This window comes from Talaromyces stipitatus, genomic scaffold (assembly GCF_000003125.1).
Source record: "Talaromyces stipitatus ATCC 10500 scf_1105507295487 genomic scaffold, whole genome shotgun sequence".
Taxonomy (NCBI): Eukaryota; Fungi; Ascomycota; class Eurotiomycetes; order Eurotiales; family Trichocomaceae; genus Talaromyces; species Talaromyces stipitatus.
Window position 1 is genome coordinate 1,214,355 of NW_002990120.1, and position 16,133 is coordinate 1,230,487.

A 16,133-nucleotide genomic window follows, 5' to 3' on the forward strand; every position below is an offset into this window, starting at 1 on the left:
TTAACTTTGTTAGTCTATGATAAGATAGTGACTGTCAAGTTGTGTGATTGGTCAGACGGAAGCTAGAGGTCTCCGCCGCTAAAATGATCTCCGAGAAGAGTATCAGAAGAGTCTAAGAGATACAGCCTCCCAACTCAACCGAGAGACACGCCGACACTGACAGAATTAAAACGCTCCAACAAGAGAAGATCAAAGATTAATACAAACCTCGCACAATCTGGTCTAGGGAAAGACTTACAAACAAATCCCAAACCGTAGACGAATCCGTGAATCAATCACGCAGAAACTCAATCTGAGAAAAACAACAAAATGGTCCGCATTAAACATCGCTACCTCCTAATCGACATCCTCCACCCTGAACCCTCGCAAATCCACAAACTAGCCGCATCATCATCATCATCATCGTCGTCGTCGTCGTCGTCAGTACCGGCACATCTCTACTTCCATCCCCCGACACCAGATACATTGACATCAAGTGTACTCGCACGACTACTACGCGAGACTATTTCAGATTTATTTGGTGATTATGGAATCGGGAAGTTGGGCGGTGCTTCATCTGGGAATTTAATTGGTAAATCAGCCCTCCTCGCGAATTCGGAAGGTTGTGATTGGAGCTGATATTGAGGCAAAGTTAAATATTTGTCACCTGCTACATCAACGGCGATTATACGCTGTCCGCGTGCGGCGTATAGATTGGTTTGGGCGGCGCTTACGTATCTCAATGCGATACCTGTGCCTGCCACAACGACAGCAACGGCGAAGAAATCGGAGACGACGATGAGAAATGCTGTTTTTAGAGTTGCCAGGGTCTCGGGGACTATGCGCAAGGCGGAGGAGGAAGCGATTAGGAGAGCGAGGAGGGAGATTGCAAGGGCGAAGAGGGATAATGTGGGTGTTTGGGGGGCTTTGTTTCCGGGTAAGGATGGTGGCGGTGGTGGAGATGATGAGGCTGTTTTTGGGATGGATATTGATAGTGATGACGATGAGGATGACGATGAGGATGATTGAGTAATGGAATGGCTATTAGGTTTGATTGAGATACCCCTTTGAATGCTATGTATACATGATATTATGACTAAATCTGAAAAAGGTCATGACTTCGACTTTCGGTAAACCTTGGTGCCGCTATCAGGTATCCCCTGAAAATCAAGCTCATCATCCTGACCATGACTTTGCTTTGCTTTAGCCTCCTCTTCCAACTCTTTCCTTTCATGCTCATCATATTCCTCCTTCGCATCCAACCATCTCTCCTGCACATCCGAGATATTCAAATCCCCCCACCCTTCTCTCACCGCAACCTGCCATATAGAATCATTCGCCCCTTCAGCTGGCCCAAATGCATACCCACTCGCGCGATCAATAACCTGCAACAAATGCATCATACTCTTTTTGTCTTCAACAGCCAACGTCTCAAACGCCACAAGGGCAAATTCCTGCACAAGGTCGATAATCGCCTGATTCAAAGCGCCGAATTTGGAATGTGATAATCGTGAGGTTTCGGCTTCGAGGTGCGGGAGAAGGTAGTTTAGGTCTTGGACTTCAGTGTAGAAATCGAGGTTGAAGGGGAGAGGGGAGTAGTTTGATAAGTTGTCGATTTTGGTGAGGACGTTGATGTGTGGGAGGTCCATTTGGAGCATGGAGCGGAGGGAGAGGAGAAGGGCGGAGATGTACATGGATGGGAGGGTGAGGCTGTACGAGTCGACGAGGTGGATGACTATTAACTGTTTCTGTTAGTATAGTCATAACGAGACTGAGTCGGGCTGATGTACTCGGTATCCTAGCTTCGATATTCGGAAAAAGATATTTCGTAAGGATGAGTGATGCGTGAATAGCTCGACTTGACCAGGACAATCAAACAAAACATAGTCATCTATGAGAATCTATCAGCCACATGAATATAATATAAGCAAAGAAGAAATACCTCCTAACTCCTTCAATCCCTCCTCTAACCACTCAAAATTATTCTCAAGCTCTTCCAGCGCATACAAGACCCCGCCATTCGGTCCCAAAGTATCTTCTGCCATTATCTCTTCCAGCGTCACCAAATCGCGCACGTCCAGCGCACACGGATACGAGGTATTATCGTTAGCCGGGTCCAGATTCACGATTGAGCATCTCCTGCCTATGGCTCCCATGAACTGATGCATGCCATTGCAATATGTTGACTTCCCCGCTCCCGGAGGCCCGATGACGAGTTGCGCAAAGGGCATGCTGTGGTGCTATCGTTCACAAGTAGAAAATAACAGTTAGAAGGCCGCATAGATTGAACACAGAAGAGTAAAAGCAGAGAATAGCAACAAGAATAATATGAGAAGACACAGCTGGGCCTACTTCTAGAGGCAAGAATAAATTAGGCGGCATCGGGTGGCAGAAAAGTGTCCCGCAAAATGGAAGCTTCGATTGGCCGCAAACTGATTGAGCTTCAACTTGAAGACGTCAGCTCAGACGAGGTTTGTAGTTATACATATCGCCATGTCAAGTATGTTCCCAGAGCGCTGTTGTATACTGTCGTATCTACTGGCCGGACAACTAACATCGTCCTAATCCAGATCAATTCACCGTCGCATCCCCACCGACAGATGCGATCTCCGCACTCAAGTTCTCTCCCGAACCAGATTCCACCAGAATAGTCGTGTCTTCATGGGACAAGAACGTTTATCTGTACGATTTGCGCGATGAGAATGGAGATGTTGGCACGGGGAAATTGCTACAAAAGTTCGAGCATCGAGCACCGGTGTTAGATGTTTGTTTTGGTGCCAACGAGGATGAGATTATTACAGCTGGATTGGATTGGGATGTTAGGAAGTAAGTTCTATGAACCTGAAAATTGCTTGCGCTGTATATAGGACTGACGATGCAGAATCAACGTCAACACCTCTGCACAAACTGTACTTTCGAGCCATGAAGCCGGCGTCAAATCCGTGGTATACAGCAAAGAACACTCCATCGTAATCTCCGCATCATGGGACTCAACACTCCACGTCCACCGACTCAACGCAGATTCTACACCAGCAGTGATCCCACTACCATCCAAACCATTTTCTCTCTCACTCTCCCCCACAAAACTCGTTGTCGCTATGGCTTCTCGAGCACTACATATCTACGACCTTAAATCTCTTGCTCTCATAACCGATCAAGCTGATTTTCAACCTCCGTCAGTTAACAAAGTCGAAATCGAACCTTGGCAGCGACGGGAAAGTAGTCTGAAATTCATGACGAGGGCTGTTGCATGCATGCCTGACGATGCTGGGTATGCATCGTCCAGTATCGAGGGTCGAGTCGCAGTTGAATGGTTCGATCCTTCTACAGAGTCACAAGCTCGCAAATACGCATTCAAGTGTCATCGACAAACCGTCGATGATGTCGATGTCGTTTATCCCGTTAACGCACTCTCATTCCACCCCATCCATGGCACATTTGCATCTGGGGGTGGAGACGGCGTGGTTGCTTTATGGGACGGGATTGCGAAGAGGAGAATTCGGCAGTATCAGAAATATCCAGCTAGTGTTGCCGCGCTCAGTTTTAGTTCGAATGGGAAATATCTTGCGATTGCCGTTAGTTCGGGGTTTGAAGATGGGAAGGATGATATCGAGCCTGGTACGGTTCAGATATTCATTCGCGAACTTGGTGAGACTGAGGCTAAGGGCAAGGGGGCTAAGTAAGTTACAATTCAACTGAATAATAATGGGTTCTCATATTCTGGCGGCTGGCGAATTTCGTATTGGGTTCAAAAAGTGTGGCGTCTGTTGTATTTATAGATCGAGTACCTCTTCAATGGTCCTATTTTGTAATCAGATTCTTTCGGAACCTGCCAACGTCTATCTTTGAAAGGATAATACTAATAAGTGCGGGTATTGACAAGAAGAAAATAATTAAATAGCAGCCTTTCGAACAGTCACTGTGCCATCTGGCATACCAAAATACGCAGCAACAGGTTTCTGTCCTCCAGTAGACCCCAAAGACTGAGCTTCAGGACCAGTAACCCCACAGAAAATACCCACTTCCAAAACACCAGGGATAGCCTTGATCTTGTTTGCAAGGGTCTCAACTTCCCATACCCCGTCCGTACCGTTGCCGTCCTTGCCGGCTTTGACGTCCGATGGAGTTAGAAGAGGGAGGAATGGTGCATCGACAATGAAGAAGCCCTGGTCTGTCTTGAGGGGACCTTCCTTGGCAACGGTATTGAGACGAATGGCGGGTTTGATGCTGCCCAGTTCGGTCAGTTTGCGAATAACTCGATTCGCAGCTATAGGCGCAACTTCAATAGGAATATATTTCCAATTGGTCAAGAGGCGGTTTTGAAGTTTTCTCGAGTCTGTCCGGAGATAAAAAAAAGTATGAGCGTTCTGTATGGACATTGCATGGATGATTGGATACGTACCAGCAACACAGATAAATTCCTTCGCTTGAAGAGCAACAATCTTCTCTTGGAAAAGACAAGCACCACCGCCCTTGATACAATTCAAATCATCATCCACCTCATCCGCACCATCAAATGCGACATCGAGCACAACGTCCTCTGGAAGAGCATCAAATTCCACTGCCGTCAACCCAGCCTGTTTGATCAGTTGTTTCGATTGATAACCCGTCGGGACGAATCTGGTCAGACTCGTGTCGATTCCTAATTCTTTGATGGCTTCTACAACGTAGACAATGGTTGTACCGCTACCGATTCCGACCCATTTTGCGTTGAGGGGGTAATGGTTTTGGACGGCGACTTTGGCCGCGGCCCGTTTGGATGCTTCGATACTGGCGGCCATGGTGTGTTTTGAGCGGGATGCGAAGAATGATCTATAAGTCTGTCGGCAGGGTGTTGCTAGGAATCCGAATGCGCTGGGATTAGATTTTGAGACACAGGTAGTTCGGTATCGTCTAATAAATGTCAGTTGAACCTAACTTTCTAAGCATCGGCGAATGGATGGTTGCGACCCCGCGCAATACGATCCCGATTGAAGTGATACTCACATTGAAAATTCTCTTGGGGAGGAAAAGAGTCGGAGGAATGGTTTCATAAAGGACTGAAGATGGGCATGATGTGATAGATATGTAAATAAATGTCGTTGTCAATCCGAAGTATCCGATCAATAAGCAAATATAGCCCCGCGGTGGTGAGTCGTGACAATCGGATGTACGTAAAAAGGGGACCAAGCCTATTGCGCGGGCTCCTTTAGGCACCGGGCTTGGGGCTCTGTCTTAGGCCTGGCCAACAATGAGGGGCACCGGCAGCTACGCCAGACTGGGTTAGTTGACTATTTATCATCTAACTTATCTGGAATCTTACATGATCTTACTAACATCCTCAACACCCATCAGCAAGCTGACACAGCTGCTCTGCGTCCAATCACCCTAGCAGTGCGACTACATATCCTTTCCTCGCTGTTTTCACATTCTTTTCATCTCACAGCGAACGAGCAATGACAGACGCGTTCCCCATCACTTTGGTGGGGCCTTCTTCAAAGGAGAGGAAGTATGACCGACAACTGCGTTTATGGGCAGCCAGTGGACAGCAAGCACTTGAGCAGTCGCGAGTACTACTAGTCAATTCGGACGGTCCTATCGACGGAGAAAACACATCAATCGGCGGTGTTGCTGGTGTCGAAACGCTCAAGAACCTGGTCTTGCCTGGAGTGGGAGGATTCACCATCGTTGATCCTGCCATTGTTACAGAATCTGACCTCGGTGTGAATTTCTTTGTCGAAGAGAGTAGTCTGGGAAAATCACGAGCTCAGGAAACATGTACATATCTCAAGGAGCTGAATCCTGATGTGGATGGAGACTACAGAACTGAGGTGATCATGAACCTCTTAAATAGTATTGGAGTTCTTCGCGAAACTGACCTTACTCTAGCCAATTTCAGATCTCCTACAACAATCTGATTTCCTCTCAGACTATAAACTCATAGTGGTGTCAGGCCCTATAAAACGGTCATCTCTCGATACATTGTCCATCTCTGCCGAACAACTTGGCATCCCTTTAATTTACACGCGATCCGTCGGCTTCTATTCCTCCTTCTCATTACAACTACCCTCCGAATTCCCTATTGTGGAAACACACCCAGACCCCGAATCTACTCAAGACTTACGACTACTCAATCCATGGCCTGAGCTGCAGGCTGCAGCCTCAGCACTCACGAACCTCGATGAGCTCGATGACCACGACCACGGCCATGTCCCTTATATTCTCATATTATTACACTACATCGAAAATTGGAAAGCCGAACATGACGGGAAAGCACCAGAAAATTACAAGGAAAAGACAGCCTTTAGAGAATTCGTGAGAGCCGGAGCAAGAATCAACACAGCAGAAGGCGCGGAAGAGAACTTTGATGAAGCTGTGGGTGCGGTGCTCAAGGGCATTAATCCTTGGTCGTTACGCAGTAATATTCGCGAGATATTCGACATGGAGCAGTGCAAGAACCTGCGACCAGATTCAGACAATTTCTGGATTATTGCCGCTGCGTTGAAAGAGTTCTATGAAAAACATGCTGTTCTCCCACTTCCTGGATCTTTGCCTGATATGAAAGCCAAGTCGGCAGATTATATCTCCTTGCAGAACATCTATAAAAGCAAAGCGAGCCGAGATATCAAAGAAGTCTTGGAGACTGTTCGTATTCTAGAATCGCAGCTGGGTTCACGACCTACGCCAGTTGCGGAGAAAGAAGTCGAAGTCTTTTGCAAGAATGCATCTCATGTGAAAGTCATTCGTGGCCGACGAATACCTCACATCACCATCGACGCCAGCCAAACTCTCAAAGCTATACGATTCGGGTTTGGTAACCCTGAATCCGTGATTTCTGTCTACATCGCTTTCGAAGCCCTAGACGTCATTGTAGATGGAATCCAAAACGGAAAATTACCCGCAACAGCATTAGACGACGATGCTACCTGGGATGCAACCCTCGACCGACTAATAACCACAATCGCAGAAGACGACAAATCCTTCCTCGAAGATAGAGAATCGGTTCGTGACAACGTGACGAAAGCAGCTAAAGAGCTGCGTCGTACTGAAGGTGGTGAACTGCATAATATCTCCTCTCTGACTGGCGGCTTGGTCTCGCAAGAAGCGCTCAAAGTGTTGACTAGACAGTATGTGCCGTTGGATAATACTTGTATCTTTGACGGAATTGGTAGTCGGAGTGAGATGTATCGCTTGTAAGACCGGCAGGGTCTTTAGAAGCTACAAAATGAATAAATGAATGACGAAATAGCAAGGTTCTAGCACGAATAGTCATGTTATCAATAATCCATTCAGACACAATCCAGAAAGAAATATAGCTTGTACAGCCTGAATGTAAGGATATAAACTTGATTCAAGCTCCCCCCTTATATGCAAAGGAAAAATAGACCGTCTTTCAAAATCTTGAGAATCCAAAAAATGGCATGTACATATTCTGGCGCCTGTCCGTACTCCTGACCCCAGAAACAAAGCCAACTATAGAAGACAGGATAATGCATATAGCCTTGATAATCATGTAAGAAAGGTAGCCCAAACATGTAAGCCAAAAAAAAAAAAAAAAGTGAAATGTCAAAAGTGTACAGAGTATTGAGAAGGTGAAATTCGTAGCAAGATCGGCAATGACGTGAGCAAAGTAAATGTAACAGCTCGGTATCGAAGAAAAAAGTGTTTATCATGAGATTTTGCAATGTATGTCAAAAAAGGGGTGTCCTCCATCAAAAGGCGTTAGGGCTATAAGGCTGCAATGAGATAAGAGAAGCTTCTATGATGCATATGATGAAGATGACGACGTGATAATCTTATCTGGCCATTGGTCCACTAATTCAGTCGAGCCAACAGCATAATTTTCCAGCGCTAGACGCGCACTGTACCGTATATTTTCAGTAAATGCGACTTCAACCGGGGGTGCCAGATGTTCGGAAATATCGCTGTGGTAGGCGGATGGACCAACGGGTCGATGGTGGTTGAAGATACCAGGTTCGACAGATAGACACACAGCACCCTTGGGCCGATCGTTGACGCCTTCGCAAATGTCCCGTAGCATGATGTCGTAAGGCCCGTCGAATTTCTTCACGCCCATTTCGTAGAGGATGCGGCGGGCGCCTCGTTGCGAGACAGCATATACTAGAGAGCAAATCTGACCCATGACGTGGTGGGTCGTCCGGGTATGATCGGGGAAAATCTCGCGTGGATCACGCTCCTGCTCCATCACATGCAAATGGTGGTTCTGAGGCACAGTCTCATCATTGTAATGGATCACACGCCCACGAGGTATGGTATGGGATTTCTTGGCCTTTTCTTCGTCTGCCAGGTTGATATTTGGGGCTTCGGTACCACAATGCCCAATCCAAAGCACGTCCCAGTCGTCGCCGTATGGCGATACTTGTGGCTTCACGGTCTTGGGAAGCTGGCCAAAGATGAGTTCTTCTGGCTGACCACCCTTGGATGGATCGTAGTATGAAGGATCCGCATAACTGTTCGTCGTGCCCGCAAGTGGTGTTGTCAAAACTCGCACCGTCTCGGCATAGTCGTACATTTGATCGTGGATGCGAACATCCCAATCTGCATCATCTTCGAGAATGAGTGCCGAGTCCAGATTATTCTCGACGACTCTGCGATATGGAAGCTGCTATTAGAAATCGCCTGTGAAGATTAAAGGAATAGCGGCCTTGTAGCTTACGCTCTAATCGCATTTAAATGGCTCCTCCAGCTGCCAATATTGCCAGTTCTTTGGGTGTTGTGGCTTGCCGGTGGGGGAAGCGCTCTATCCGAGACCTCGTCGCCCGATTTTCCCTCAATATAGTCCAACTTCAAGTCCGACATGGACGCCATAAGCGCGAGAGCATCTCGACGGTCTGTTCGCGGGGGTAGGTTGATAACGTATATAGCACCAAACTGAATTGGCGGAGATACATAAGTTAGTCGACTGAATTCGCAATAAAAAAACTCGAGTTCACTAACCCCTAACGTGGAATTCCTGGTATCATTTATTAATTCCGAACTGGACGATCTGCGCGACGACTTCGGTGTGGGTTGTGTGTCGTAAGGATGATAAAGAAAATATACAAGAGCAAAAAGTAAACAGCCAACTAGAATAGTCTGGCCTAAAATTCGGCTCGGCATGGCCTGCTGAATGCGACAGTGGTCGCTGTGAATTGACGTGGGAAAAGGAATTCTCGTACAGAGTAATGAGCGACTGGGTGCATGTATGTATGTACGTAGATGCAAAGTGTCAAAAATTGGGTCCACCAGGCAAAATACAAGTGCGCCGTTATGTTTGGTGGGATGCAGAGTGTCTCAGCATGGCCAGAATGAAGCGCTTCAATCTGACAAAAAATCGAGGGAAAAGGAGAGTGAGAAGTAGGTCTTGTGAGAGTTGGAAGAAGAATTTGTGGTACTAGCTAGCTAACGACGTAGTTAGATTAGAATAGGGATGGAGAACCTGAGGCAGCGCTTTCCCCAAAGTCAAAACGTGAAACCCAGCGCACGGATCCATTCTTATTGGTGGAGTGGCCGGATCCGCCATTGGATGACAGCCGATCCCTGCATCCTGATTGGGCCGGACGTTATTCTGCAGGCGGTCTGGCCGGGTTATTTAGCCCCTGGAATACCGCTCCTGGTCACGTGCCGTTTGCAAGTGATGCGGCAGTGGCTCCTTCCTCTTTCGGTAATACGTGCCCTAACTCCATCTTAGGGCAGGAACAGTCACGGTCATCATGCCTTCTTCATCATCAACCGAACCTCAACCTCACTCCTATTCATTTTTAATCTGTCATCAGAATATCGATTGAATTGATGGCGCAATCATTGGGCTTCTCGCTCCGTTGCAACTCCCTGACATGTCGAAAAACCCTGAATGATCGAGCTGCCGTGACGACTTGTTCGTTCGTGTCCATTTCACCTATCCATTGAAGGGAGGTTCTGCTAATGACATGAAACATCTAGGCACATCTTCTGTCTAGCTTGCGCAGAAACCCTGGGTCTCGCGCCACAGACACAGAAAAATCGCATCTGCCCTGCATGTCAAGCAAACTTGCGCAACCCCGACGATGTCGTGTCGACTGTGCTCAACCCTACAGAAGATTACAAAACCAGCGTGCTGGGTGGTTTGGATCCTACCATGATCATCGAATGCGCTGGGAGAGCGCTGTCGTTCTGGGCTTATCAAACGACGCAAGAAATGTAATACGCACTCTAAGTCATATATTGCTGAGACAATGAGAGAGTCCTGACGACTACTTACTACTAACTAGATGCTACCAAGAATATCTCAGCAAAGGGCTCACAGAAAAGTACAGCAACCTCAACACCGAGAAAGAAAAGTTGATCAACAGTGCCAATGCGGAGATATCGAGTCTACAGAACAAGCTTGCTGGTAAGTTTATGCTGATTTCTGCAGGACACTGATCTGTTTCTGACCTGGTGCCTCGAGACATGCAGATGGCTCAAGATCAACTGCAGAAAAGGAACGACGAGCTCATCGCTCTGTACCACGAGAAATGCAAGAAACATACTCAGATGACGAATCTTTACAATCTTCTTAAAAGTCGGGCGATGCCATCCCAGATACAAGCAGCAACGGCTGCCTCTCGACATTTCGATGCTCTACCATCAACAGAGAGACGCAACGTTAAACATAGCACAGAACAACTCTTTTGGCATCAAAGAAGTGGTAGTGCAAGCTCAAAAATTAGGGAGGACCGCTTCATTGCGGATACGGGCCCAATGCCTCCTCCTCAGTTTTCTTTTTCTGGTATACAATTACTCTCTAAATAGTCCGCAACAACAAACATTTTGAGCTGACATTAGAGTCAATAGTCGCCCAAAATGCAATGACCACGCCGTCACTACATCGGACATGTCTTCCTGCTCAGCCAGGGTCGGCGGTCCTCAGAGAGAGTCGCGGTCTCGCAGAAGAACCAAAGTATTTTGTGAACCATGGACGGTACAGGGATTTTAGCTATAATCCTGGCTAACATGACTGATGAAGAAGTCCTCTGATGATGATGCAAGATGATTGATCAACTCTTCTGATGTTAACTTCACAATAATTTTCGTATGTTAAACGTGGGTATGATACCTAATAACACAAGAAGCATGAAGAGATTGTTGATACAAGGCCCGAAGTCTATCTAAATAAAGAACCAGCACTTACACAAGCAACCAATGCAAGTGAATAAGCTACAAGAAGCCAACCATCTTAAAATTAAGATATACAAACTCGGCCAAAAGTATAAAAACAAGAATAAGATTCAAGGAACCCACAACCTAACGAAGCCAGCAACTTCCTGGCGACAAGTAACACAACTCCCAAAGTTATTCATGGCCAGACTGACTCTGCAATCTTCGCAGACGCAGAGACATCGACATGGCCAGGCGATGATTGATCGTGGACTTGTTTGGCATATCACACATTGGGGACCGTCGTCTCCCAGGCCTGCTGCGCCTGTTCCCCATGACTCCCTTGGGCCGTCTTGATAATGCGTCGCAGCTTCTTGACGGCGAGTCAAGATCAGCTTTTCGAGGATTTCGGCCTCTTCTTCGGCTGTAGGGCGCAGTTTCTCCGTGCTATTATTGCTGCCGTCTCTGTATGGGGCGTGGAAACGCACTGGTAACAAGACTCGCGCCCGTTCGTGCTCATCTTGACGTCGGAAGCGGCTGCGGGTCATTATGCGGCCTTCTTGCTCGGCGAGGAGATGTGCAGCGAGGATGCGAGCTTCATTCTTACTCTCTTGGTCCCGCGGGTCAAGTAATCTGGCAAGAGATGATGTATCCAAAAGTGTCTCCGTTAGTGGCGTACTTTCGCGCGAAAATGAGCGAGGAAAGGGATCTTGTTGCGTAGGAGTTCGACGACCACTAGATTCCTCATCATCTTCCCAGTCGTCATCGTTGGTCTGCATAGATATCACGCTGGTGTTATCTTCGAAGCCATCTTCTGAAGGCACATAATCGACACTTTCATCTTGGTTACCCCAGGATCCTCCAGCTGTCCACCAATTGTAGAGTTTGTTATCTAAGCGAGTCTCGTCTGTATCTTCCCATCTTGATTGGTTCTGAATTTCTCTCTTGCGCATTTCTTTCTCTACGTCGAACTCGTCATCTTCCGGGAGCTCGAGCTCGCCATCGTCCGTCAAGATCCAAAAGTCCAACGGTGCCTGTTGCTCTCTGCGGCTTGTCTTCTTTCCTCGCTTATTGGATCCGATGAGACGGACCATCCACTGCGGTCGAGACGTAATACCCATTCGTTCCAAAATCTTGTCCACCCCTAGCGCAATCCACCTAAAAATCAAATAAAAGATGCCCCTGAAAAATGCGAACCCATGGTAACACCTGCTTGCGCCATGAAATGCGCCAACACCACCCAGATTATTTTGTGAATGAGACCGGTATATGTTCTTCAGTTTTTCGATCTTCTGTTCCTTGCCGTATCCACTTTCCCACGTTTCTGCTTGCGGTGTGGGAATATCAAAATTAATAGTAGCTGCGTCGTCCCATCGAGAAGCTGAAGCATTACCGGCCCAAGTCCTTGGTCTAGCCGATCCTCTTCGACGAGCGGTCTCAATTTCAGTAAGTCTGTCTTCCTCTAACCAGGTTCTTCGGCGAGCTACCACACTACGGCCCTCATTTAAGAAGACTGCCTCACTCGCCGCGGTCAAGGCGGCATACCCAATCCGGAGTAGAGAGGTATAAAAATCCTCGTGCATGTTAAGACGGACGTTACGAATCTGACTTGCGCCTTGCATATTCTCATGTGCTAAAGAGAATCGCTCCCAAATCGACAACGGTTCTGGCAATCCCGGAGGTAGATTGAATGCGCTGATAAGAACGGCGAGCCCATAGATACCCAAGCAAACAAGAATCCCTGTCAATATGAGAAGATGAGGCACAAACCCGACTATGCAGACGGTAGGAAACTTGAGGAAGCCGCTTTCACTACTGACAGGTGAGCTATCGAGGAAACCCCAGGCCATGGCTCCCATGTAGCAAAGACCCCATATGGTCGTATTTATCAGCCGGTATCTGCTTTGCTTTCCGAAGACATCGAGAGCGTTAGAGCACAGGCTGTTACAGCACGAAATGAGGATAATGAACAGCAATTCAGGCGTGACATTCATTTTCTCCAAAACTTGTGCGCGGGTGAGTATGTGCAAAGTTGAGGCATCGTCTCCAGTCAAAGGTAGATCGTCTCTTGGGTTATGTTTTGTTAATCCGAACAAGCCCAGACCGATAGACTGGCTGACCATGGTTTCGGCCTCTGCGAATGCAAGGGAATGTTCGAAAATTGACATCCCAGCTTCGGTGACAACAGGTCGACCTTGTAAAGCGCATAAAAGCGTTTCCACAAAGTGACTCAAGCAAAGGGTAATAAAAACTGGCCACAGCAGGGTGAACGACCCACGAGGCAGTTCATTGCTATCTGTTGGTCTATTCATACCGACCGCACTACAAGAATCAGAATATGATTCCCAGGGTAACAGTGTAGAGCTCATAGTGTATAAGAAGCCACCACCAGTAGCATGATCAGAGGAGAAGCGCTTGTCAACATGACCATATCGAATTGCAGGGTAATCGGTAGACGTCTGACATCGAATAGCGCGTAATAGATTCACGATCTGTGCTAGAAATAAAGCGATGGGTATTATGCGGAGCGCAAGGCGTTTCTTCCATGGGATCCTAATGTGCCGCCTCGACGACGCATATATCGTCACGCGATTGAGTATCAAAGCAACAGAAAAACAAGCCAAAGACCACCGACTCGTCATGTAGCTGAAGAAGCCACTAAATCTCCTCATTGCTTGAAAGACATCAGCCATGTTGAATGGACTGTCAGGGCCGCCATTCTCTGCGATTGCTTCGGCTATATGATTTGCTCCAATGGCTGCAGTCGCAGCTGCCCGGTCACCATCTCCTGCTCCAGGACCAAGAAGGCTACTTAAACCAGTTAAACGCGCGACATTGTGTGGGAGAGTGACGAACGTGAAAGTTTCGACTTGTTGAAATGCTTGCCATGGGGCTTTCAACAGTAACAGTGGATACGACGATACGTTGCTGGCTAGTGTGTTGTTGAGAGTATGCGCGGAGACCGAGGGGACAGGATCGCTGAAAGCCGACATTGCTTTCAAAAAAGGAACAGCGGAGGAGGTATACCCGGTTTCCTCAGTGATCCAAGTATGATCGCTGATAAAAAAGATGGGATGGTCTGTTTGATTTAGCAATAACCCATCAGTATTCGCCTGAAGAGAGCAGGACTTGGGGTCCGACACCTGGGAGGCGTCTTCCCTTGGTCATAACTCTGCGAGAGACGAAGCGCCTGAGGAGTGCACGAGAGTGCAAATGAATTATGGTATTAAACTGAGCCAAGGGTGCAAATGATGTGTGATGCTGACAAGGCAAAAGAGGAGTATATTGCTGTGTGATGTTGTCCCGGACTCCCGGTGCTATCGGGCGTAATACCTGGTGATCCCCGCGCCTCCGCTCCCGCCCCATCAAGAGCCTTGCCCAAAGGGAAATCCGTCAAGAGATGTCAGCTTGCGATTCGAGCTTTTTGTTTCAATCAGCACGAATTTTGAAGAGCGAACTGGCTAGCCTCTCATTACGCTTAAGTGTATACCTGGAAAGTACCAGTATATCGCTCTCCATTTGATCAAAAGGTATGTATGAGTTCGGAGAACTTCGCGACCTGAGATGCCTCATTACCTACTCTGTAGCCCTTGTGTATGGTGATTCAAAAGACTATTATATATATATATATATATATACATTCGACTTATTTCCACAGTCACGACCAGCCTGCGCCAGACACCCTCATGCAAAATCAAAAAAAGAACGCGTTGCCCGAAGCATCTCTCCTGGCTGATTTCATCTTTTCCAAGAACTCCGCGCCAGGCTCGTACTCACGCCAAAGACTGGCTGGAAATATGTGTTTATTTTTCTCATACCATCGTCGGTCAACCACCTTCGTCAATGTTGGATCCGCGTCGGCGCCTTCTAACTCCTCATCAGTTGGTTGTGAGTTTGGTCCGTCGTCTTTCACGGGAGGTACATTGGCTGAGAAATCGAACAACAAACCCCCGGCCTTGCCAAAACTAGGTACTTTGTTCGCAATAAAGTAATAGAACTCGTAATGCTATGACCGAGTCAGTATTACATTCAGGTATCAGCGGTAACTTAGGGAGAAAAGACTCACGTGAGGTACAATGATATCCCCTCGCACAAGCATGAGATCGTCAACACCGACTCTAGCCCATTCTCGACGGTGATCACGTTTCGCACGACTGCTCTTTTGAGCACCTCCCACACCCAGCTCGGCGCCAACTTTTCGACATCGGTCAAGGAACAGCCAGACGGGATCTCCTTTCTTAACTTTCACCTGCCCGGCAGGAATGTTTGTACCATCGTAGAAGACAAATGGTATTATGATCTCTGTAGCTTTGATCTTCTCTTGCATCGCCAAAAACTCTTTACGCAGTGCATCCCGCGCCTGAGCCTCAGCTTCTAGTGCAGCTTTCGTGAGTGTTTTCGGCGGGGGAGGAGCATTGGGGTTTGCGGTGATCTTGCGCGCTGGTATAGCGGGACTTGCTTCTGGTCGCTTCTTGGATGTAGGCTGGGGTGTCGCTGCACCGGAGTCGTCTCCAGTATCATTTGTATCATCATCATCTCCGAAAGATAATTTACTTCTCGCGAGTGCCTTTTTCTTCTTCTTTGGTCGACCGTCCGAGGAAACGGAACCGGGTGTCAACGCACTGTTCTTGGGCCATTAGCGATATTCCTACGACTTAAAACTGATGATATACTCACCCGTCTGCCACATCGCCTTGCGATGGCGTCCCTGTCCTCGAAGTACTGGATGTGAATCGTCCTAACGACTTATCATGCGCCTCACGCTCCTTCTGTTCAAGGACCTCTGCTCGCCGTTTGCGAAACTCCGAAAGATGGACTAGACCGACTGTTTGAGACTTAAGTAAGTCCTCCGCCGAAGCTGATTGATTTGTGAACGAGCGAGGAGTCGAAGTGCGACTCGGTGGATCGGACATGTTCTTGAAAAATACTTCAAGTGAAGAATGTCAGGCCGATGCGCTCCGCGATTTGAAGGACGTCATGCAGCCACGCGACTACAAAGGGATAGACGAGTAATTTGAGGAATCAGTCTGCCAGACAATAAGTGTCCGAACTTGAAA

At 47.6% G+C, this 16,133-nt stretch overlaps 9 protein-coding genes across 9 annotated transcripts, besides 3 other annotated features; 4 read left to right on the forward strand and 5 right to left on the reverse strand.

Moving 5' to 3' along the window:
- The first annotated feature begins 305 nt into the window (after positions 1–305).
- On the forward strand, positions 306–1,135 carry TSTA_056530 (uncharacterized protein). The gene is made up of 3 exons (XM_002487218.1): positions 306–571; positions 632–1,027; positions 1,091–1,135. Exons 1-2 carry the CDS (start codon positions 310–312, stop codon positions 1,006–1,008), a joined length of 639 nt encoding a protein of 212 aa, XP_002487263.1. The 5' UTR covers positions 306–309; the 3' UTR covers positions 1,009–1,027; positions 1,091–1,135.
- Positions 386–422: a microsatellite.
- Positions 922–1,005: a microsatellite.
- TSTA_056540 (ATP binding protein, putative) lies at positions 1,092–2,328 on the reverse strand (the record flags this gene model as incomplete). Its single annotated transcript, XM_002487219.1, has 3 exons — positions 1,922–2,328; positions 1,770–1,870; positions 1,092–1,721 (listed from the first exon to the last, which is right to left on the reverse strand). The coding sequence occupies exons 1-3, from the start codon at positions 2,208–2,210 to the stop codon at positions 1,092–1,094; spliced, it is 1,020 nt and encodes a 339-aa protein (XP_002487264.1). The 5' UTR covers positions 2,211–2,328.
- A 110-nt stretch (positions 2,329–2,438) lies between these two features.
- TSTA_056550 (nuclear pore complex subunit, putative) lies at positions 2,439–3,662 on the forward strand (the record flags this gene model as incomplete). Its single annotated transcript, XM_002487220.1, has 3 exons — positions 2,439–2,479; positions 2,550–2,805; positions 2,861–3,662. Exons 1-3 carry the CDS (start codon positions 2,473–2,475, stop codon positions 3,660–3,662), a joined length of 1,065 nt encoding a protein of 354 aa, XP_002487265.1. The 5' UTR covers positions 2,439–2,472.
- On the reverse strand, positions 2,859–5,110 carry TSTA_056560 (ribose 5-phosphate isomerase A). Its single transcript, XM_002487221.1, has 3 exons — positions 4,966–5,110; positions 4,382–4,872; positions 2,859–4,315 (listed from the first exon to the last, which is right to left on the reverse strand). The coding sequence occupies exons 1-3, from the start codon at positions 5,010–5,012 to the stop codon at positions 3,873–3,875; spliced, it is 981 nt and encodes a 326-aa protein (XP_002487266.1). The 5' UTR covers positions 5,013–5,110; the 3' UTR covers positions 2,859–3,872.
- Positions 5,111–5,304: 194 nt separating this feature from the next.
- On the forward strand, positions 5,305–7,600 carry TSTA_056570 (ubiquitin-like activating enzyme (UlaA), putative). The gene is made up of 2 exons (XM_002487222.1): positions 5,305–5,789; positions 5,848–7,600. The coding sequence occupies exons 1-2, from the start codon at positions 5,415–5,417 to the stop codon at positions 7,153–7,155; spliced, it is 1,683 nt and encodes a 560-aa protein (XP_002487267.1). The 5' UTR covers positions 5,305–5,414; the 3' UTR covers positions 7,156–7,600.
- Position 7,601: 1 nt separating this feature from the next.
- Positions 7,602–8,938, reverse strand: TSTA_056580 (uncharacterized protein). The gene is made up of 3 exons (XM_002487223.1): positions 8,917–8,938; positions 8,636–8,850; positions 7,602–8,567 (listed from the first exon to the last, which is right to left on the reverse strand). Exons 2-3 carry the CDS (start codon positions 8,785–8,787, stop codon positions 7,718–7,720), a joined length of 1,002 nt encoding a protein of 333 aa, XP_002487268.1. The 5' UTR covers positions 8,788–8,850; positions 8,917–8,938; the 3' UTR covers positions 7,602–7,717.
- Positions 8,939–9,750: 812 nt separating this feature from the next.
- TSTA_056590 (uncharacterized protein) lies at positions 9,751–10,931 on the forward strand (the record flags this gene model as incomplete). The annotated part of the gene is made up of 5 exons (XM_002487224.1): positions 9,751–9,835; positions 9,918–10,137; positions 10,209–10,330; positions 10,388–10,708; positions 10,774–10,931. 5 exons carry the CDS (start codon positions 9,751–9,753, stop codon positions 10,929–10,931), a joined length of 906 nt encoding a protein of 301 aa, XP_002487269.1.
- Positions 10,923–14,442, reverse strand: TSTA_056600 (ubiquitin-protein ligase (Asi3), putative; the record flags this gene model as incomplete). Its single annotated transcript, XM_002487225.1, has 2 exons — positions 10,923–14,155; positions 14,220–14,442. The coding sequence occupies 2 exons, from the start codon at positions 14,440–14,442 to the stop codon at positions 11,208–11,210; spliced, it is 3,171 nt and encodes a 1,056-aa protein (XP_002487270.1). The 3' UTR covers positions 10,923–11,207.
- Positions 14,443–14,692: 250 nt separating this feature from the next.
- Positions 14,693–14,717: a microsatellite.
- A 53-nt stretch (positions 14,718–14,770) lies between these two features.
- Positions 14,771–15,989, reverse strand: TSTA_056610 (XAP5 domain protein; the record flags this gene model as incomplete). The annotated part of the gene is made up of 3 exons (XM_002487226.1): positions 14,771–15,082; positions 15,143–15,698; positions 15,754–15,989. 3 exons carry the CDS (start codon positions 15,987–15,989, stop codon positions 14,771–14,773), a joined length of 1,104 nt encoding a protein of 367 aa, XP_002487271.1.
- Positions 15,990–16,133: the final 144 nt, after the last annotated feature.